At 40.6% G+C, this 23,474-nt stretch overlaps 3 protein-coding genes across 14 annotated transcripts in view; 1 reads left to right on the forward strand and 2 right to left on the reverse strand.

Annotated features, from left to right (window-relative positions):
• Positions 1-2,896, reverse strand: part of LOC128704163 (tRNA modification GTPase GTPBP3, mitochondrial) — a 17,894-nt gene extending 14,998 nt beyond the window's left edge. Inside the window, exon 1 of one of the 7 annotated variants that reach the window (XM_070099280.1) lies at positions 2,647-2,896. The gene's annotated coding sequence lies outside the window, so the exon portion shown is untranslated. The other 6 variants (XM_070099277.1, XM_070099282.1, XM_070099278.1 and 3 more) reach the window with 6 other exon arrangements.
• A 7,168-nt stretch (positions 2,897-10,064) lies between these two features.
• On the reverse strand, positions 10,065-14,557 carry BCAS2 (BCAS2 pre-mRNA processing factor). Of its 2 annotated transcripts, none has more exons than XM_053799005.1 (5): positions 14,391-14,557; positions 13,127-13,219; positions 11,580-11,752; positions 11,146-11,256; positions 10,065-10,602 (listed from the first exon to the last, which is right to left on the reverse strand). In XM_053799005.1, the coding sequence occupies exons 1-5, from the start codon at positions 14,463-14,465 to the stop codon at positions 10,419-10,421; spliced, it is 636 nt and encodes a 211-aa protein (XP_053654980.1). In that variant the 5' UTR covers positions 14,466-14,557; the 3' UTR covers positions 10,065-10,418. The 2 variants fall into 2 exon arrangements, with proteins under 2 accessions (XP_053654980.1, XP_053654981.1); XM_053799006.2 differs by lacking the exon at positions 14,391-14,557 and adding an exon at positions 14,219-14,241.
• Positions 14,558-16,397: 1,840 nt separating this feature from the next.
• The window catches only part of stg1 (stargazin-like protein), a 71,251-nt gene continuing 64,174 nt past the window's right edge, over positions 16,398-23,474 (forward strand). For 2 of the 5 annotated variants that reach the window (XM_053799001.2, XM_070099286.1), the window contains exon 1: positions 21,914-21,955. The gene's annotated coding sequence lies outside the window, so the exon portion shown is untranslated. Of the gene's footprint in view, positions 16,525-21,913; positions 21,956-23,474 lie in introns of those variants that run through there. The other 3 variants (XM_053799000.2, XM_053799002.2, XM_053799003.2) reach the window with 3 other exon arrangements.

Below are 23,474 nucleotides of genomic sequence, written 5' to 3' on the forward strand. Positions count from 1 at the left end.
AGAAGGACCCTGTGTGTGGGTTAAATGTTGTTTTTCAATTATAAGGTGGAAGTCAGAACTAAGTCTTTCACATTACTGCCATACACAGCTTCATCTATGTTTACTGTGTTCCCTAAGATTCAGATGTTTATACAGTACTGCCAGGAAGACAATAATGTGAAAAGGATTGACCTATTGATCATTGAGATTCCAAATCCAGCCATATATCTAACAAATTATAAAACAAAATAAAACTAGAAGCAGTCTGTACATATGTGGCACTGGTCAGCATTAATAACCATACAATATTACAAGATCTATCCATATCTTGCTCAGAGGACTGTAACGTGGGATTCTGCAATTACCTGCATTCCAAGCCATGAATTAAGGCTGAAATACGCTTTATGGATACAGCACAAGAAATATATGTAGTATTGGACCCCAATGGAAATAAGTCATTTTGTCTGAATTTTTTTTTTTTTGGAGTTATCCTATGTAATTTACACATGTTACTATGTATGATAATTGTACTTGTGTGTACCTGTACCTAAATAAACTTAATATTGTACCTCATGTAATACTTCAACTACATAACTACTATAGTATGCAGATAAACTGATCAAAAATATAGAAGAGTTTATGACTAACAATCATTTCTTTTTATCAAGGGTAAGATCCAGATGCATGGAAGTCATACAGTGTCTGGGGAACAGGAGGCATTTAGGTTTCATCCAAGGAAGGGGAAGATAAATCCAGTTCCTCGGATCAACAGGACTTAAACCATTAAGATTCATACAGGATTGAAGGTAATAGAGATGAAACTTATTACCCGGATTATTCACCTGAAGGATTATCAACCCAGAAAGCCACTATGTCTGGCTTATTCTTTGACCTTCTTGCCCAGGTTGTGACCCACAAGTCTGTAGCGCACACAGCTCACACACAGTGTCCGTGGTTCAATCCCCAGCATGGATGGAAACACTGAACTTGTTTCCTTACACCTGCTGTCCCTGTTCACCTAGCACTAAGTAGGTACACGAGTGTTAGTCAACTGATGTGGGTCGCATCCTGGGGACAAGATTAACCTAAGTTGCCCGAAATGCTCTTCACAAACAGGGACTTCCTATACAGTATGTCACTGATGTCAGTTATGGTCTGCATAAATTGTATCATATACTTGTAGAAACAAAGATTAATAACAAAGACTTTATGCATGCATTTATGTTAATGTAAGGAACCTCAGGGAAGGTTCCTTGATGCTGGTGAGGGGCTCTTGATCTAGGGAATTGAATCTGTGCTCCAGTTCCCTGAATTGAGCCTGAATACTTTCCATCCCCCACACAGGCGCTGTATAATCCCTACGGGTTTAGCTCTCTCCCATGATTATTATTATTTGGTTTAATATATATGAAAATCTTGATATTTTTGAGCCAAGAATTTTAATTACTTAAAGGATTTTTTCTTTTCCCGGACTGAGGCCAAATTAACAATTCAAATTCAAAGTTTATTCTCTATAAGGATTACAATGCTTGGGATACCCTATGTTAACTCTACGTAAAGTACTCTTACAGTACTCATATGATGTGTTTTGCCTCAAGACAATTGCAAATATTGGTGTTATGTTATTATTATTTCCAAAGTCTAAATATTAACTTACTTAACCGTCTGTTGGGAATTGTTAAAAGCCACCAAAACTTACGCCTTTTTGAGCTCTGACTAGTCTAGTCCGGGAAAAATGTTCGACGGAAATGAGACAGGAAAGTTTCTATCGAAAAGAAAAACAAGAGCATAAGATTCCCAAGTCAGATAAGGTTGATCCTACTCCTAAATACCAGCAGTCAGGTGTCTCACACACTAAATAAGCACATCTACACTATGATGGCCGCCGCTGATAATCCCTTTCATTGTCTTAAGGGCCACTGACAGCTCACATCGTAATAAACCCAGCTTCCCGATGTACTGGTTAGGTTACTATTACAACTGAGTGCTGTACAGATAAGGAGTACTGGGAAGAAATATTTCCCAAAGCTGAGCGATGATTATAATCATGGGGGAGCGATAAACCCGTAGGGATTATACATCGGAAATAAATCACTGACTTTTGGGTTATCCTAGGTTCTCTACACATATGCTATGTACGATAATCTATTTCTGTATACCTGAATATTATTATTATTATAATCAAGGGGAAGCGCTAAACCCGGAGGATTATACAGCGCCTGGGGGGGGGGGATGTGGAAGGCATTCAGGCTTAATTCGGGGAACTGGAGCACAGATCCAATTCCCTAAATGAAGAGCCCCTCACCAACATCAAGGAACCTTCCTTGAGGGGATACCTGAATAAACTTACCTACGTACTTACTAGCCCATGTTGGGGGGGGGAGGGGATGGAAAGCATTCAGGCTTAATTCAGGGAACTGGAGTACAGATCCAATTCCCTAGATCAAGTTACGAAGGCTGAACGTAACTATACAGTAACTGAGCAAGAAGCTTTAGCAATAGTATAGTCTTTAAAGCACTTCCAAGACATTATTTATCAGTACTCTGTTCATGTCTTGACAGACCACGCTCCACTGATACCTTTATTCCAGAACAAACAACCTACTGGAAGGTTAGCCAGATGGACCTTGACTATCCAAGAGTTCAATCCCACCTTTGAACACTTACCTGGCAAGTCAAATGTAGTCGCAGATGCCTTATCGCGACATGTTAGTATAGTAACTGCAGACCCTCCATTTAGTGCTGAGGATGTAAAGAATGCTCAACAAACAGATCCCATGTGGTCTGGTGTGATTCGATTCCTGCTCCAGGAAGATCTTATTCTGACTGTGAAGCCACCAGCACCCATCAGTGACTTTGTCATGAACCAAGAATTACTGTATCGAACAGCCGAGTTGGGTACTCCTAGCAGAAGAGTATACCAGTTAGTAATTCCACAGTCACTAGTGAATGTAGCCTTACAGCTAGTTCACGATGTACCAGGTGTTGCACACCCTGGTATGGATCGTTCAGTAAAACAAGCCAGATTGAAATACTTTTGGCCTCGTATGGCAACTGATATTTCTGAGTATGTTAAGAAATGTAGTGTCTGCATGCAACATAAAGGTAATGCTAATGGTCCTAATCCAATCCAAGTGTATATAACCACTAGCGAACCTTGGGAAAGAGTTGCGCTAGACTTGTTAACTAATTTCCATGTTCCCTCCAGGGCAACAAACATCTGTGTTATGGTAGACCATTTCACCAGATATTGAGTTAGTTCCTATTGCAGATAAGACTGCCGAGACAGTAGCTAAAGCGTTTAAAGAACGCATTATTTGCAGGCATACCACCCCTAAGTCCCTAGTAACAGATAATGGAGGTGAATTCTGTAATGAGATTCTTGAAAATTTGTGTACCTTGTACAAGATCTCTAAATCCACCATTGTTCCTCATCATCCTGCCAGCAATGGGTTAGCAGAATGTACCAATAAGAAAGTACTTGATGTCTTGAGAGCCACTATCAATCCCAACAGTGAAACTTGGGATGAAGTTATACCTGATGTGCAGTGTGCTATAAATTCTGCTTACAATGTTTCTATAGGCGACACTCCACATTATGCATTGTATGGTGTAGATAAACGTTTGCCTTATGAGTTGCTATATTCTAATCCGAAACCAAATTACAACCCTGATGATTTCATAGCAACTCGTACCAGCTTAGCTCAAAGTGTTTTTAGAAGAATCCGTGAAACACTTCATAAATCAACAGCAGAATTTACAAGAGTCGCAAACACTCGAGCGAAGCCATCCAAAATCAAAGTAGGTTCGAGAGTTATGCTGACTAACTTTAACAAAACGTCTGCAATGCCTAAGCTTGATCAAAAGTTTGTTGGTCCTTATCGAGTAGTTGAACATATCACTGGTAATAAGTATAAGGTTAGAGAAATTAGTACTGGTCAGTATAAAGAATTGCATTTAGATCATATGAAGTTAGTATGTGATGATAATGATGTTCCAATCCAGACTAATGTGACAGACTCTGACAATCCTCCTGATCCTGTACTCTCTACCTCTGATACTCAGTCAGACGATCAACCTGAATGTCGTTATTCCCTACGTACACGACAGGTATTGAGAAATCCTCAAGTATCATTTGTTACTTCCAATTCAGATTTGCCTCAAATACAGCATGAGTTAGCCAGTGCAACAGAGTTTGATCCTCCCAGAGATGACACCCATTCTGCATATGTCAATCTCACCCTAGCAGAGTTGGGGTTAAATGTAAATAACCTGTATAGATGAATAATTACAGTATCAACTTATCAGTATTCAAGAATTTTTTTTTGTGTTCACGTTCTCTCCGAATTCTGAGAGTTAACAGTCTAGATTTGAGTGCACCGAATCTGCTTTCTGTTAAACACTTCTTTCTTTGTATATATTCCTTCCTCAGAATCCGTAGATCACATGAATACAGATCGATCGATCAAATTTTTTTTATAACTTCTATTGTGTAATCTCAACGTTGAGTTTCCGATGAGTTGTGCTATATTATACCTTATATTGCATTACAGTTTTATTACAGTTTCAGTTACGTAAGCTTCCATTCCAATATTCTACTTATGTATGTTATAATGTTCAATTGTTGTGTACTTTGACATTGTATAGACTCAGCCCAAGCCGTACACCTGCCGTCTCTAGTTTGTATTAGTTGTATGTCGGGACGACATACGTTAGCGTCGCCGAGCTCTCAGTAGTAGTACCAGTTCCTAGTAACCAGTTACCAGTAACCAGTGTACCAGTAGATGACTCACTACCAACCATCTGTGTGAATCATTGACTGTATTCATATTGCTGCTGACCATAGCAGGATTTCAAACATCCCTCACCCGTAGGCACTCATGGGTCAGTCAGGCTAGGGAGCAGAGAGAGGCAGGACGGCTGTTGGCGCTTTCCCACACTTTCCGTTATATTATACGTACTACCAGCCTACGTGAGTATTCTTACCCTATCCACGTATCGAAAACCCACATGACACTGGAGCACAGATCCAATTCCCTAAATCAAGAGCTCCTCACCAACATCAAGGAACCTTCCTTGAGGGGATACCTGAATAAACTTACCTATGTACTTACTAGCCCATGTGGGGGGGGAGGGGATGGAAAGCATTCAGGCTTAATCAGGGAACTGGAGTACAGATCCAATTCCCTAGATCAAGAGCCCCTCACCAGCATAAAGGAACCTTCCTTGAGGAGTGGTTATGCAGAGCAATTCAGGCAATTTAGGTTAATCTTGCCCCCCAGGATGCGATCCGCACCAGTCGGCAAACACCCAGGTACTTACTTCCTGCTAGGTGAACAGGGACAGGTGTAAGGAAACATGCCCAGTGGTTCTACCCATGCTGGGAACTGAACCATGGACTGCATACACAGAACAATACATGCAAATATAAACCTCCCACTCAAACTTTTCCTCACCAACCTAAACAGGACACATGACCACAACACAAGACACAGATCTCTTTTTGATAGACCTCATGTCCATATCACACTGTGTAAAAACTCTATGCACATAAAGGGCCCCAAAATATGGAATTCATTACCAGAAGATATTAAAGTAACCCAGTCTGAAAATCAATATAAGACTCTTCTCAAAAGCCACTTAATCACCCTAGACTAAATGCTAAACACTCAGTACACACTTACTCACCTATGTACTCCCACATCATAACTGAAACAATCACATTGAACCTTTTATCCATTGTTGACAGGAATATAATTAAATCATTGTTTTCACAAAAGCATTTTAGAATATAAATACGTATATCTTTGTATTATACAAATTTTGATTCATTTATAATTAATATTCTACTGTACAACTATGAAATAATTACTTTCCTACTGTACAACTATGATATACTACTCCTTAGTATTAAGTAGACTGTAAGCCAATAATGTTAAGTTGGCCCATAATGCCAAGGCATAATAGAGGCTCTCTTTGCATTGCAACCCACTATTGTATATACACAATCTCAATGTACTGTTTGCAAAAACATTAAATAAATAAATGTGCAAGATGAGTGGCTACCAACCGAGCTATGAGACATTTCTTTACACTTCCTACCCTTGTTCACTTAGCGATAAGTAGGTACCTGGGTGTTAGTCAACTAATGTGGGTCACATCCTTAGAGGACAAGATTAAAGGACCCCAATGGAAATAAGTCCTTGATGCTACACTTCCTTGATTATTATTATAATCAAAACTAAGTGCTAAACTCACAAAGGTCATACAGCACTGTCTGACTTTCTTGAGTTATCCTGGATGGCTAACACTCCAGGTTAAAAATATAAACAAATTTCATCTTACTCTCACTTGAGTCAGTAACCAGCTTCCCATCAAAACCAGTAAATATCCAGTGAAAAAATGAAGCTGATGAATGGTGCTTCTCATGTAATGTCCCCAGTGGGCAGAGTAAGACTAAAACAAGCATTCCAGGAAGAACTGTTCAAGCACTGTCTTCAGTCCAAGTGTACCATGGTATGAGTCATCTCAAGCTCAACAAACTCATCTGCTACCTTCCCCCACTTACTGTGAGCTTGAAGAGTAATAGTGGTGTTACTGCAGCATAAGTCGAAGTTGCATCTCTAGTGCCTAAGAGCAGGTGTACACTGGTATGAGTTTTGCAACTCAGAAACTTCTTCAGTGGAGCCACACCCAAGTGACTTAGGGAAGGGAATGGGAGGGAATCAAGTTCATTAAGAGCCCCTCACTGGCAACAAGGACCCTTACTTGAGGATAGGAGCAGACATAGAAGTCACATTAAATACAATAAATAAATTTCAGTTGAAAAGTAAAGTGAATCTCCATTACAAACTGGATTTGAGATGTCAGTCAATGTAAGCACATCCAGGGATTTAAGGAAATGTCTAAAATGAAGTCACTGCGCCTTCTAAACAAACGGGACAATCTACCAATTGTATAAAAAAAAAAAGTGCTAAACCTGCATAGGTCATACAGAACTTAGGTAATGGGAGGCAATTGGGTTCATTCCAAAGGAAGAACATTATCAATTTGTTGGATGAAGAGTCCCTCACCAGCATCAAGGAACCTTCCTTGAGGGGGTTAAATTCAGTTAAAATCATAAACTAGGAATCTGAGCAAAAAGGGGCTGTTAATATGTCAGGGCACTACTGCACCAAAAGTGAATTCTGCATCATGATCTCTTGATAGATAAAATAGTCTATTAATGTAGGTGAACCGAGAGCATGACCCGAAAGTCATCGCAGAGAGATGCTGGGTATCTTTCCATGAGGTATCCATGTCTACTGTACATAATTGTCAAAACATGGTTTCCCATACACTATAGCAATAGAAGAAAGATTGCCAAGATTAACTGTGATTTGATGGCAAACATCTTAGTCCTGGAAAATAGTCTTAACCTATCAAAGATACTGAACTATAAAAACAGGAGTGTCCATTTACCTTCAGTTACTATGGAGGAAAAATGAAGTGGATGACATGTACCATGGAGGAATACTGGAGTGGTTGACATGTACCATGGAGGAATACTGGAGTGGTTGACATGTACCATGGAGGAATATTGGAGTGCTCATTTAATATAATTGTACTCTGAGGAAAATAATGAATGATTTTTTTTTTTTTAATTTTATTACCCATTTAACATAGCATTAAAGAGCTCCAGAATTAGAGCTTCTTAAATGCACTTAAATGCAAATTTATGCTCTCATAGAGAGCTTTCTCAGAATATTGAAATGCCCTTGAACTAAAACTGAGGGATATTGTAATATATCAGGCATTCTATATGCATTCTATATTTAAATTTTGTTTACACTGAAAAAAATAGCCTCTCTGAGCAGTACTGAAAAAGGGTTCTTTTAACTGGAGCATTTAAACTGACTTTAAATTAATCTTAAAGCATAGGTAACTTTAAAATATGCTACACAAATAACCCGCACATAAAAGAGAGAAGCTTGTACTACTACTACTACTACTACTACCACCACCACCTCTTCCTGCCTATATATAGCCGTCCTGCTCCCCCTCTGGTTAGTGTGACTTTGTCAATGGTCCAAGTCGGACCGAAACGTCGTCGTAAGCTTCTCTCTTTTATGTGCGGGTTATTTGTGTATCGTTCCAGTCACGGTATTGTGCCTTTTTTTGTTATTTAAAATATGCTCACCTTATTATTGTATTACAGTGATACCTTACATATCTGGCCTGCCATTATCCAAACCTCGCCAATATCCGAACAGGCCCTGGGAAAGGGCAAAATTCTAAAATCATTACCAAAACATCTGAACAGCAGTTCAGATACAGCAGAAGGCTGAATCAAAATTGGCACGCACTTTTGTGTACCGGTTGGTCACTAGGAGCCACACTCTTTGCCTTCCTTTTAGCATTATTACAGCTGTGTTTTGTCATAGCTATGTTGTGTATGGCACCAAAGAGGGCCAGGAATGTGCTTACTCTAGGAAAAAAAAAAAAAAAAAAAAAAAAAAAAAAAAAAAAAAAAAAAAAAAAAAAAAAAAAAAAAAAAGAGGGAAATATTGTGGCACGTGGATGCAGGCTGGTCCATGGCTGGGAAAAAACTACAGAAGATGACGTGCAGGACTGGCTAGTGTGTGACGAAGACGACCTTGGTGTGCAATCACTGACGGATGTAGTGACTGCAGAATCAGTGTTGCGCCCAGAACATTCCGAAAGTAACGACGATGACCCAATGCCTCCAAGACCAGCAAGGGCAGGTGTCGAAACACTTTTGTAGTATTTGGAGCATCCACTGTCCACAGCCCATTTGAAACGTTATGGTCCTGTGGTCCGTGGAACCTGGAAGGCTGTTATTCGAGCCCAGAGTGTCTATTCCCACCGCCAGATGATGGTGGACTTGTTTTTTAAACCTACGCCATCGCCAATGGCAATGACAGGGTACAAATGGCAAAATGATGGTACAGATGTGCATTTCCCCCCCTCATGTATCCGGAAACTCCATGTTTCCGACCCGATCTTGGCCCATGTAGTTCAGATATGAGAGGTATCACTGTGTTCTGTTTGCTATATCTTTCCTTGTTCTATCCCTCCTCCTGTTACCAAATAACCTTGATACATACTCCATCTCTACCAATCTAATTCAAGATTTTAGATGCCTGAGTGACACTCATTTCATAACCTTACACTAGAGACCGGACCGCGGGGGCGTTGACCCCCGAAACCCTCTCCAGGTAAACTCCAGGTAGAGTAGGAATCGGCACACTCTGCAAATCTCAAACTTGAAGGGCATCCATTTCTATTCCTAACCAGAAACTTGTCTTCCCTAAATGATTACCCTAAAATGTTAAATGACAAATCTGCTTTTGTGATTTTTATACATACTAGTTTAAATGTTTTTAACCCAAAGGGTATCTCTTGCAAAGGCAGGGTGACCCCAAAGAAAACGTTTTCACCATCATTCACTCAATTGCCATCTTTCCAGAAGTCTGCTGATACCGCAGTCAGATTACCCTCCGAGTGCAACATCCCCAACCCTCCAAGTGCCAGCACTGCCTTCCCATCTCCAGGACTAGGAAGGGCAGTGCCTGCACTCTGAAGGAAGGGTGCAATGTTGAACAGGTTGTAATACTTCATTACTGACACTGATTAAGCACAAAATATTTGCTTTTCTCCTGTCTTACAGATTGAAGAGCATGAGCTCTTGACAAGCATACTGAGAAAAATAGTTATATCATTTGATCCAAGTTTCATAAAGTCTGGTGAAAAATACAAAAAAAATATTTTATCTCCTGTCCCTAGTGCTGTATCACCCTTATGGATTAACATTTTTTGTGAGCAATATACAAATCTTACTAGTATTTCTCACTACCAACATACTACACTCATCAAAATTACCAAACTTACAGTTATCAGGTACACAGGCTGATGTTTCTTACACCTTATACTGGACTTACAAATGTTCGTACCATGCAAAACATTATCTGCAGAAAGAGGCTATTTTTTGAAAAAAGTTTTTCATCATAATTCCATCTTACTGTGAAATACATACTTATATTTCTTTACAACTACCTTCTCTGAAAGACACATCAGTAAAACTCTTAACTATTACAGTACATGCATAATGCATATCTTTCATTTTCAAGTAGACTCTAAATGTTGTACAATAAGTTTGATATACTGTACTCCATTTCTTCCTGTCATGCACTTCATTCACCTTCTGATAATGTCAATTTGACCTCCCATTGCCATCTTCATATACGATAAATAACAATGAATATGTTCTACAACTCTGATCTGAGCTTCCAGACTTATATTAAAGCAGTTACTCTGATGTCTAACTCTTACACACTTTGTTTCTTCCACAATGTTTCACTAATTTAAAATTTCTCAACTGTCACAAATGCTCAACATCATCTACAGTTCAAAAATCAGAGTAAATTAATAAACTTATCTCACTCCTGACTTTCTTTTTCTCGCTCTAACTTTGCTATTTCAGCTTCCAGCAGCACACAAGCTTGTTCAATCTCATAATTGCGAGAGACAAGTGATACCCAACTACTCTCCAGATGGCGCAGCTCCTCTCCTGCCTTGGTCTGCATGCTTTTTCTGGACCAATTTAGTTCCTGAATTTCTTTCCTGTTAAGAGGGAATATAATTTACTACACTATAAACATATAAAGTCTACAATAACCTACAGAGTCTAAATGCTGTACTCTAAATTTAAATATATGTGGTACTAAACCTGTATAGGTTATTCAACACAAGATGGGTCAAAGGCTCAATCCTTCTTATGCTGTTGCAGGGGAGAATCTGCAAGGCTTTAACAGACTAAATCACAGTACCATGGGTACAATAATTTACATCTAAGCCTCAAACTGGACATGAAACTAGACAATGTTTTGGTCTAAGACCAGTTTGTAATTATCTATCCTAACTCATTCACTCTTCCAGCTGTCTAACCTAATTCTCTCTCTTTCTCAATTCAGTCTAACAAGACCATTTAAACTAATTCACCCTCATTTCTGGCTTATCTATCACTCTCAGTTTGGTTTAATTTCACTCGCTCAACTGAATACAGTGTGACTTATTTCACTGCATCCATCCAATACAGTATTACAATTTATTACAATTCTCTCATAAAAATATGATGTACGAGGTTCTCTAGAATAGTGTACTCACTTGTACTCCTGTAGCTGTGCCTGAGAGCGGGTCAACATGTGCTGTAGGACATTGTTGTGAGCCTTCCATGCTTCCGCTCCAAACTCGTTCATTAAATCCAGGTTCATAATCCTTTTAAGAAAAACTAATAATATAACTGAATGTATAGATTTAAGCCAGATGCAAGGCATGTAAGTATTAACAATAGACTCTCCCACAGTGCTCTGATCATAAAAGAGGTATTGCACTTTACAGCATGCTAGCAATTTATATTACCTTTATTCCCTCTCTCACAACTTAGTAAGATAATAAACACTCTTTAGTAAGAGTTAGCTTAATTAAACATCCTAACATGGTAGTGATAAGCTGTGGCATGCAGTAATTAATGACAGAACTCAAACACTGTCTCACAAAGAGATTATCCTAAAAAAAAAACAAAAAAACTCTGAACTTGCCTAGTCGCCTGATGTTCAAGCTGGGCCATTGAATTGTCCACACACTCGCCCCAAGCAGCAACATCTGTCATTTTTCCAGGGGGTGGTGGTGGGAGTTCATAACGCTTCATACTCAACGTGTCCATTGGCTGTCGTGCAGCAACACGTTCAAATTCGCAACGCATCACATCCGTCTGTGGTTTGAAAAAATTTCTAAACATTATATACATAAAAGAATTGTGACACTCAAAGAAACTGCAGATACCCTCTCTGTACAATAAGGGAACTCTAAAGTGTATAAAATTTCAGGAGTGAAGAAAGTAGTCCATCAAAACTGATGATATCCAAGTCTAGTATATGATAAGCCTTATCATTATAAACTATGATGAAACATACTAGGAAACTAGTGGCACATGGTGCAAGAGGAGAAATTATCTCCTGGATTGAGGCATCACTGATCAACAGGCAAAAGTGTATTTGTTTAAGTGGGAAAAAATCAAAATGGGGACCTGTTACATGTGGTGTTCCACAGGGGGTCATTACTGGGCCCCTTGTTCACAATATACATAAATGATGTAGATTGATGGAATAATTAGTGACATGAGCAAGTCTGCCAGTGATACTGAAATAGGTCAACAAATAAATTCTAATGAGGACCCTAGAACTACAGGATGATCTGGATAGGCTGATGTGATTGGAGAAGTGATAAATACAGTTTAATATGGACAAATGTACGGTTCTAGTTCTGAGAAACGAACAAAACAGGACTTATTGAGAAAAAGACTTAGCTCTGGTTAACAGAAATCTGACGATAAGACAATAGTACAAAAGTGTTCACAAACAAGCTAATAGAGTTCTCGACTTTATATCCGGAAGGGTAAATAATAGAACTCCTCAAGTCATACTTCAACTTTATATATATCCTTGGTAGACCTCATTTTGATTGTGTTGCTGAATTCTAGTCTCCATATTACAGAATGGACATAAATGCACTGGAAACTTAACAAAGGATGATGAAATTGATCCCCTTATCAGAAATCTTTCCTATGAAGACAGGGTGAAGGCACTGAATTCACAAACAGAAAACTTAGGATGTATAAAAGGTTATACAAAATGTGCTGAAAAAAATCTACACAAAATGTGACTCATAGTACTGGATGCAAGTTGAACAAACTTAAAATTAGAAGGGATATAAGGAATTACTGGTTTGGCATTTGAGCTGTAGAAGAGTGAAACAAATTCAGAGTAACATCTTTGAAGAAAGAACTTTGGGTAGTTTTCACAAGAGATTGGACAGGTATAAGAGCAACCAGTTAGGTGAATCGGACCTACTTAACATGGACCAGTAGGCCTACTGCAGTGCCCCACTATTCCTATGTTTTTAAATGGCAAGTACATTAAGTAAACAAGCCTCAAGTCCATGGAAAAGATTAAACACATGATTATTAAGACCAATATAACATTATACAGCTATATATAATATAGATCAAGAAGTGAGCAAATAGTGAAAAAAAATATACCAAGGAAAGAATGTACACACTTTCTTCCACTGGTTTGTGGAGACTCACCTCAAAAGCATTTAAATTAAGAGGAGGGAGGTGCTCCAGGTAGTTCTTGGTGGGACGGTAACGCTTCTTCTCATCCTCTACCATTGCAATGGCCTGCGAACATTATTTAACCACTGTGAATATGGCTTCAACAATAAAAAATATGCTTTTAAAAAATACCTTGTATAAATTCATTAGCACATTTACAACAGAAACTTTACATTATATTGTACATTCAGTAAAAATAATGAAGCTGAAGTAATTAACAAACAACAAAATAATATACATCTATTAAAGTTTTTTATATTTGTATAAAGCAATCTTTAAGAATTACCTATACAAGGAGAAACATATATGATACCATGTTATGTCAAAATAAGATGCACAACTTAGGGACTCACATAACAATAAATTTTGTATAAACTTACAATACTTTCATTTAAATTATTATTATTATAATCAAGGGGGAAGCGCTAAACCCGGAGGATTATACAGCGCCTGGGGGGGGGATGTGGAAGGCATTCAGTCTTAATTCGGGGAACTGGAGCACAGATCCAATTCCCTAAATCAAGAGCCCCTCACCAACATCAAGGAACCTTCCTTGAGGGGACTTTTATTTAAAGCATGCCCAATATATGGATTATGTGAATAAAGCGTATCATCTTAACTTTAGATATCTTAGGAAGTCATCATGAAATATCACTTTCGAATATATGTACTGTATTTTATGTATATTGACTTTGCAATATGTAATATGATTGTATGACATAAAAATTAATGCTGGCAATTCTTATGCAATATATTGTTTAAACCTCTGGGTTAATAATCCAAACAAAATCTTATTTCCTCTAACGTTAACTATTCAATATCGAATAGTTTACAGTTCTGATTTTAATCGAAAATGATATGCATAACCTGGGGATTAATGCTCTCAAAACCATTCATTTTTTAAAATAGAGAAACAAAGTACAGTGAATTGAAAGCCCATATTGTGGAAAGCCCGAAATGCTTTGCATAACCTGGGATTTTAAATATAAAAAAAAAATATATAAACCAATTTTCATAAATTTATAATCATCTTAATATAAAAGAAAAAAAAAACTTGCTACGTACCGCCTCCCCTCAGGGAAGGTTCCTTGATGTTGGTGAGGGGCTCTTGATTTAGGGAATTGGATCTGTGCTCCAGTTCCCTGAATTAAGCCTGAATACCTTCCACATCCCCCCCAGGCGCTGTATAATCCTACGGGTTTAGCGCTTCCCCTTTGATTATAATAATAATACGTACCGCCTCTCTGACTCCTGGCTCCTCATAGCCGGTGTCTATGTAAGGTAAGGCGTCCACAATGACGTCCTGACTCATCTTGTGACAAATATATTAATAATTCCACTAGAAGCAGCAGAAGTGTTGTGGCTGTTGGGGGTTGTTAGGGGCCACTATGATGAACCCTGCTTACCGGGGTCCTTATGTCTCTGTAACCTTATGACTACCACCTACACCACATAAGTTTATTTAAGTACACATACACACAAGTACAATTATCATGCATTGTAATTTGTGTAAATTACCTAGGATAACCCCAAAAAAATCGAAGTGACTTATTTTCACTGGGTATGATGTACTCGCTTCACCTGAACCCGTTCACCTTGCAAGTAGGTACCTGGGTGTTAGTCTACTGGTGTGGGTCGCATCCTGGTAGGCAAGATTTAAGGACCCCAATGGAAATAAGACAGACAGTCCCGTAGCTTGACTGCTAGCACACTCAGCTCACACACAAAGGTTCGTGGTTTGATCCCCGGTACTGGTGGAAACATTAGGACGTGTTTCCTTAAGACACCTGCTGTCCCTGTTCACCTATTAGTAAAATAGGTACCTAAGTGTTAGTCGACTGGCGTGGGTTACATCCTGGGAAAAAATTTGACTTACTCTGCTCGAAATGCTCTGCATAACAATAGGCTTTCTATATAGCTGTATGACATTGATGTCAGCTAGGCATGTATACCTTGTACATACACTTGTAGAAATAAAGATTATTTTATTATTATGACGCACTGACTTTCTTCGGTTATTCTGAGTGGCTAACCCTCCGGGGTTAAACATCCGAACAAAATCTTATCTCTTAGAGGACGGGTAAAGGGTGCATAATAAAATATATTAAACTACCGTCTATGGGACAGGTATTTGTTGCATAATGAAAATTAATAACGTCTACAGGACGGGTATGAATGCATAATACACATTAAAATAAGTATCCTAAGTCCAGGTAAAATACTACACAATGTTTATATTACTGATCAATGCCCTGCTTGCAACTGAACCAGATATCCCCAGCAATTTTACAATTATCTATGCAGATGGTATTCCTGCATAAACTAAAACTTTTCAGTATGTGCAAACCACTGTAAATCATATAAAGACAGCCTGTAATAATCTTGGCCTTATCACAGAACGGATAGGATTCGTGTGGAAATTTATTTGGTCCCTAAAGTTCCACAGGACAGATCCGGCGTACAAATTATTATTATTATTATTATAATCAAAAAGAAGCGCTAAGCCACAAGGGCTATACAGTGCGGCGTACAACGGGGGTTCCAGCATGGCCGTAATGGAACGGCTGAGCTGGGTGGCCCTTAAACCCACCCAAACAAAAAGCGTTCTCCCCGAACATAAACACATTTCTCTCCCCGAGTTGGCGTGGATGAAGGTACTATTTAATTTACAGATTTACCCTTCAGGGAAGGAGTAGGTAGTTTTACTGTTAGTATATTAATATTAGGTTTACTATGGCAACTGAAGATAATAATAATGTAGACCTAAGACCTTAACATAGGTAGTAATAGGCCGATAATGTAGGCAAACACTAGGTTAAGTTAGCTAGGGAGAACTGACAGCCCTAGCTTGAATGACGAGGCGCGGGTCTCAAAGACACAATAGCGTCCTTCTTAAGACAGACACCAACTGGACAAGACGTGCCGTGATCAGCAGACGGCGCCCCCACGTGTCTTCACATTCGAGACCTGGGGAAATCTGGTAGAGGCATCTCGATGTACCGTAGATGACCTCCATCAGGCCCATACAGTAAGACAAGACCTCCACTTTATCTCGTAGATTTCTGGCCAGTGTCTGGGGAGATTGTGAGCGAGTTGATCTGTAGGCCCTTTGTGCAGCTGGCAGAGCATGCCCAGTAAGTACCAGTGTCTCGCGTCAGTCTGGAAGCTAGTGTCCGTGTATGCATAGTTGTACTAGGGAATACACACCCTCTTGGATATAGGAATTTCTGAGGTGCAGGCAGGTCACTAATAACGATTGAATATTGCAGGAATTCAGGCTCCCGGTTGCACGTGGTTTCTGAGGGGAAGTCCAAAGGGGCTAAGGCTAAGCTTAGGGAAGTTGAAGATCAGGATATATGCTGCAACACCAAGTAAGTTAGTCCTTTATACGTGCATGCAGGCGAGTTTCTTGCAACATCAATCATTTGTGAAAATCTGTCCTATAAGCCACTTGTGAGGCTGAGGTACCCACCTCAGAGCTCGGTGTCAACAGAGTTTGCCAGGGTAGGCGACTCATTTGGAGGCAGTCCACACAAATTTTCACAACTCGAACCCGTGGCGAGTGAGTCCTAAAACTGGCAGGTCAGTGCTGAACCAGTGCTCTGGGAATTGTTTTCAGTCGTGTTATTGCGATTTCGTGAATATTAGCCTTATACTTTCTGTAGAAAAGACCAAAGTATATTGCAGACACACTGGTAACCATAAAAGTGAACAATTAAAATTAAAATTTAATGGCAGGCCTCTTGATTATGTATCCTGTATTATTATTATAATCAAGGGGAAGCGCTAAATCCGGAGGATTATACAGCGCCTGGGGGGGGGGATGTGGAAGGCATTCAGGCTTAATTCGGGGAACTTGAGCACAGATTCAATTCCCCAAATTAAGAGCCCCTCACCAACATCAAGGAACCTTCCTTGAGGGGTACTATGTATCCTGTAAATATCTAGGTATTACTCTTTTATGTACACTAACAGCTGTGAATAAAATGAATTAATGTCCAAACAGACTTTAAGCTCTCAGAGCTGTAGTAGGGAACAGTTCTACTGTGCAAAGGTTTGAATTGTTAAAACTGATGTATTTAGTGTATACAAGATCACCGATAGATCACTATGCAGCAGTTTTAGTACTACAACACAGCAGAACCATTGAGAAACTTGAAAAAAAAAATCCTATTATTCTTAGCTGTCCTGTAACCACCAAAATACTTAATATGAAGAATTTGTTATACCAAATGTTACCTGGAGTTTACCTGGAGGGAGTTCCGGGGGTCAATGCCCCCGCGGCCCGGTCTGTGACCAGGCCTCCTGGTGGATCAGAGCCTGATCAACCAGGCTGTTACTGCTTGCTGCACGCAAACCAACGTACGAGCCACAGCCCGGCTGGTCAGGAACCGACTTTAAGTGCTTGTCCAGTGCCAGCTTGAAGACTGCCAGGTGTCTGTTGGTAATCCCCCTTATGTATGCTGGGAGACAGTTGAACAGTCTCGGGCCCCTGACACTTATTGTATGGTCTCTTAACGTGCTAGTGACACCCCTGCTTTTCATTGGGAGGATGTTGCATCGTCTGCCAAGTCTTTTGCTTTAGTAGTGAGTGATTTTCGTGTGCAAGTTCGGTATTAGTCCCTCTAGGATTTTCCAGGTGTATATAATCATGTATCTCTCCCCCCTGCGTTCCAGGGAATACAGGTTTAGGAACCTCAAGCGCTCCCAGTAATTGAGGTGTTTTATCTCCGTTATGCACGCCGTGAAGGTTCTCTGTACATTTTCTAGGTCAGCAATTTCACCTGCCTTGAAAGGTGCTGTTAGTGTGCAGCAATATTCCAGCCTAGATAGAACAAGTGACCTGAAGAGTGTCATCATGGGCTTGGCCTCCCTAGTTTTGAAGGTTCTCATTATCCATCCTGTCATTTTTCTAGCAGATGCGATTGATACAATGTTATGGTCCTTGAAGGTGAGATCCTCCGACATGATCACTCTCAGGTCTTTGACGTTGGTGTTTCGCTCTATTTTGTGGCCAGAATTTGTTTTGTACTCTGATGAAGATTTAATTTCCTCGTGTTTACCATATCTGAGTAATTGAAATTTCTCATTGTTGAACTTCATATTGTTTTCTGCAGCCCACTAAGAAGCAAGATCACCACCCATCTAGAAACCCATCAGTTACACAACCCAGGGCAACATGGGTTTAGAGCAGGTCGCTCCTGTCTGTCTCAACTACTGGATCACTACGACAAGGTCCTAAATGCACTAGAAGACAAAAAGAATGCAGATGTAATATATACAGACTTTGCAAAAGCCTTCGACAAGTGTGACCATGGCGTAATAGCGCACAAAATGCGCGCTAAAGGAATAACAGGAAAAGTCGGTCGATGGATCTATAATTTCCTCACTAACAGAACACAGAGAGTAGTCGTCAACAGAGTAAAGTCCGAGGCAGCTACGGTGAAAAGCTCTGTTCCACAAGGCACAGTACTAGCTCCCATCTTGTTCCTCATCCTCATATCCGACATAGACAAGGATGTCAGCCACAGCACCGTGTCTTCCTTTGCAGATGACACCCGAATCTGCATGAGTGTCTTCCATTGCAGACACTGCAAGGCTCCAGGCGGACATCAACCAAATCTTTCAGTGGGCTGCAGAAAACAATATGAAGTTCAACGATGAGAAATTTCAATTACTCAGATATGGTAAACATGAGGAAATTAAATCTTCATCAGAGTACAAAACAAATTCTGGTCACAAAATAGAGTGAAACACCAACGTCAAAGACCTGGGAGTGATTATGTCGGGGGATCTCACCTTCAAGGACCATAACATTGTATCAATCGCATCTGCTAGAAAAATGACAGGATGGATAATGAGAACCTTCAAAACTAGGGAGGCCAAGCCCATGATGACACTCTTCAGGTCACTTGTTCTATCTAGGCTGGAATATTGCTGCACTCTAACAGCACCTTTCAAGGCAGGTGAAATTGCCGACCTAGAAAATGTACAGAGAACTTTCACGGCGCGCATAACGGAGATAAAACACCTCAATTACTGGGAGCGCTTGAGGTTTCTAAACCTGTATTCCCTGGAACGCAGGAGGGAGAGATACATGATTATATACACCTGGAAAATCCTAGAGGGACTAGTACCGAACTTGCACACGAAAATCACTCACTACGAAAGCAAAAGACTTGGCAGACGATGCACCATCCCCCCAATGAAAAGCAGGGGTGTCACTAGCACGTTAAGAGACCATACAATAAGTGTCAGGGGCCCGAGACTGTTCAACTGCCTCCCAGCACACATAAGGGGGATTACCAACAGACCCCTGGCAGTCTTCAAGCTGGCACTGGACAAGCACCTAAAGTCAGTTCCTGATCAGCCGGGCTGTGGCTCGTACGTTGGTTTGCGTGCAGCCAGCAGCAACAGCCTGGTTGATCAGGCGCTGATCCACCAGGAGGCCTGGTCACAGACCGGGCCGCGGGGGCGTTGACCCCCGAAACTCTCTCCAGGTAAACTGAAAGATTTGGTTGATGTCCGCCTGGAGCCTTGCAGTGTCTGCAATGGAAGACACTGTCACGCAGATTCGGGTGTCATCTGCAAAGGAAGACACGGTGCTGTGGCTGACATCCTTGTCTATGTCGGATATGAGGATGAGGAACAAGATGGGAGCGAGTACTGTGCCTTGTGGAACAGAGCTTTTCACCGTAGCTGCCTCGGACTTTACTCTGTTGACGACTACTCTCTGTGTTCTGTTAGTGAGGAAATTATAGATCCATCGACCGACTTTTCCTGTTATTCCTTCAGCACGCATTTTGTGCGCTATTACGCCATGGTCACACTTGTCGAAGGCTTTTGCAAAGTCTGTATATATTACATCTGCATTCTTTTTGTCTTCTAGTGCATTTAGGACCTTGTCGTAGTGATCCAATAGTTGAGACAGACAGGAGCGACCTGTTCTAAACCCATGTTGCCCTGGGTTGTGTAACTGATGGGTTTCTAGATGGGTGGTGATCTTGCTTCTTAGGACCCTTTCAAAGATTTTTATGATATGGGATGTTAGTGCTATCGGTCTGTAGTTCTTTGCTGTTGCTTTACTGCCCCCTTTGTGGAGTGGGGCTATGTCTGTTGTTTTTAGTAACTGTGGGACGACCCCCGTGTCCATGCTCCCTCTCCATAGGATGGAAAAGGCTCGTGATAGGGGCTTCTTGCAGTTCTTGATGAACACGGAGTTCCATGAGTCTGGCCCTGGGGCCGAGTGCATGGGCATGTCATTTATCGCCTGTTCGAAGTCATTTGGCGTCAGGATAACATCGGATAGGCTTGTGTTAACCAAATTTTGTGGCTCTCTCATAAAAAATTCATTTTGATCTTCGACTCTCAGTCTGGTTAGCGGCTTGCTAAAAACTGAGTCATATTGGGACTTGAGTAGCTCACTCATTTCCTTGCTGTCATCTGTGTAGGACCCATCTTGTTTAAGTAGGGGCCCAATACTGGACGTTGTTCTCGACTTTGATTTGGCATAGGAGAAGAAATACTTTGGGTTTCTTTCGATTTCATTTATGGCTTTTAGTTCTTCCCGCGATTCCTGACTCCTATAAGATTCCTTTAGCTTAAGTTCGATGCTTGCTATTTCTCTGACCAGTGTCTCCCTACGCATTTCAGATAGCGAGAGAATACGTTGGTAGGACTGAAGCTGCTGTGTGAGGTGATCAATACAATGTTGTCTCTAGAGAACTACTAAAGCATAAAATTCATGGAACAAGTGGCTGAAGATATCTCAGGTGTTATGTAGCTCGATCGCTAGTGCGCTCAGCTCACACACTGAAGTCCAGGGATCGATCCCCTGGTACGACTGAAAAATGTTCAGATGTGTTTCCACAAGACACCTATTGTCCCTGTTCACCCATTAGTAAAATGGGTACCTGGGTTGTTAGTCGACTGGTGTGGGTCGCATCCTGGAGACAAAACTGATCTAGTTGCCCGAAATACTCTGCATAACAAGGGGCTTTCTATATAGTAGTAAGTCATTGATGTCAGCTAGGCCTGTATACCTTGTACATGTACTTGTTAAAATAAAGATACATGTATTAAGATACATACTGCATAGAGAACAGATCAAGTCGACTATCTCTCGCCCGGACAGATCTGTAATTTCTGCACTCTTCAACACTGGAAATGTGGATGATCTTCCTGTTTGTATAAGGCCAATGTTGTTAATGTGCTACACATCGCGGACAGCGAGAAGACAACTTCAATATAACAAGACGGGCAGCAAACAGCAATTACGCTCTGGCTGTACCCTTCAAGAACATCATTTCATCCAAGATCATTTCTAGGATCACTCGAGTCTGGAACATGTTCGCACAGCATAACGACATCGATGAAATAAAATCAGTTGACTTAACAAATTTTATTTCTTTATGCAGTATAAAAATGTAGTCTACATATAATAAAATATTGTTAAACACAAAATAAAGTCACTAGCATGCATGTTCATCTCTGGCCCGTAGATGGCTCCAACCTCATTCTGTCCCTGTCTGTGTATTTCATTAACAATAAAAAAGAATTTCAAATAAGCTGAGGTCGGAAACATCTCTTAGCTTGTAAATTAAAGTAGGAACTATTAACATAACCCCGTAAAAGCCCTTGTGTACATAAAAAAGAGAGGGATGCTGGGAGGGAGAGTGGCTATAAGGGAGTGGTTGGAGAGAGAGGCTGAGGGTTGGGAGAGGTAGGTATGGAGAGAAGCTGGGCGCGAGCGAGAGAGGAAGAGAACAGTGTTCATCAAGCAGTGGTGTGAGGAGGTTGGAAGTGAGTGTCTCTCAACACACGCACACACTGGTGGCAGACTGCAGTGTAGCTTTTGTCACTGCACTGCCACTATCAGCGGTGGCAAACTGTAGTGTAGTATTTGTCACTGCACTGTCAGTGATGGCAGACTGCAGTATAGTATTTGTCGCTACACTGCCATTCAGTGGTGGCAGACTGCAGTATAGTATTTGTCGCTACACTGCCATTCAGTGGTGGCAGACTGCAGTGTAGTATTTGTCACTACACTGTCAGTGGTGCCAGACTGTAGTGTAGTTGTCACTACACTGCCACTGTCAGTGGTGGCAGATTGTAGTGTAGTATTTGTCACTACACTGTCACTGCCAGTGGTGGCAGACTGCAGTGTAGTATTTGTCACTACACTGCCACTGTCACAGTGGTGGTAGACTGCAGTGAAGTATTTGTCACTACACTGTCACAGTGGTGGCAAATTGTAGTGTAGTAATTGTCACTACACTGTCACTGTCACAGTGGTGGCAGACTGTAGTGTAGTATTTCTCACTACACTGTCACTGTCAGTGGTGGCAGACTGCAGTGTAGTATTTGTCACACCAGTGTGTTCTTCCATTAAACACTTCTCTCACACTTTATCAAGCAACTCACTTTTTTAGCAGAGTCCTGAGGGTAAACAAGGCAGACGAGATGACATCTCTACACTACATCACAGTGTGCAGTCTGACAGTATGTAGAGGGTGTGGATCTACACATGTGAATGCTATTATCTACAACCTTGGATGTACACGGATAGTGGTGGCTCTTTTAGTATAGTGTGCGTGTACTCACCCATATGTGGTTGTAGGAATAGATTCACAGCTCCTGGCTCCGCATCTTCCTGGTCGCTACTAGGTCCGCTCTCTCCTGGCTTCAAGAGACTTACCGTACATCTTCTTAAAGCTATGTATCCTACCACTTGACTCTCCAGTATGTTCCACTTCCTGATAACTCTAAGGTTGAAGAAATACACCGAAACATCTCAATGACTCATCTTAGTTTTCAACTTCCAGCTGTGCCCTATTGTTTCTATTTACCCTATCTAAAACATTCTGTCCCTGTTCATTTTGTCAATTCTTCTCAGTTTTTTTTTTTGTGTTATACTCCCATCCCCCTTAGTCTTCCAGTGTCATCAGGCTGATATCTCCTCACAGGGACTATTCTTGTTGCAAACCTCTGCACTTTCTCCAGTTTCTGGATATGCTTGACAAGGTGTGGGTTCCATACTGGTACTGTGTACTTCAGTAAGGGCCTGACGTACATGGTGTGTGAGATATCTCCTGGTCCTTTTTCTTAACTATTATTCACTGGTTCACTGCTGTACAGTGTTTATCTTCAAACTTTTCGTTGCATGTAGTACAATACAGGAAACAATTTAACATCGTTAAAAAATCACAAAAGCAAATCATAAGATTTAGGAGTTACTGCCTCCTGTAATGTTACTGTTATGCAAGTTTTATATTACTCGTCTGCTTTAATTCTTTGTAGTTAACTATTATGTATCATAACA

Source organism: Cherax quadricarinatus, chromosome 66 (assembly GCF_038502225.1).
Source record: "Cherax quadricarinatus isolate ZL_2023a chromosome 66, ASM3850222v1, whole genome shotgun sequence".
NCBI lineage: Eukaryota > Metazoa > Arthropoda > Malacostraca > Decapoda > Parastacidae > Cherax > Cherax quadricarinatus.

What these genes read in the sequence shown, in the direction of transcription:
- BCAS2 (XM_053799005.1), bottom strand. Translation starts at nt 14,465, where the DNA reads ATGAGTCAGGACGTCATTGTGGACGCCTTACCTTACATAGACACCGGC. An exon ending in TTAATTTAAATGCTTTTGAG is followed by an intron (nt 11,753 to 13,126) that starts GTGAGTCTCCAC and finishes TTCAAACCACAG; the next exon opens with ACGGATGTGATGCGTTGCGA. An exon ending in CTTGAACATCAGGCGACTAG is followed by an intron (nt 11,257 to 11,579) that starts GCAAGTTCAGAG and finishes TTTTCTTAAAAG; the next exon opens with GATTATGAACCTGGATTTAA.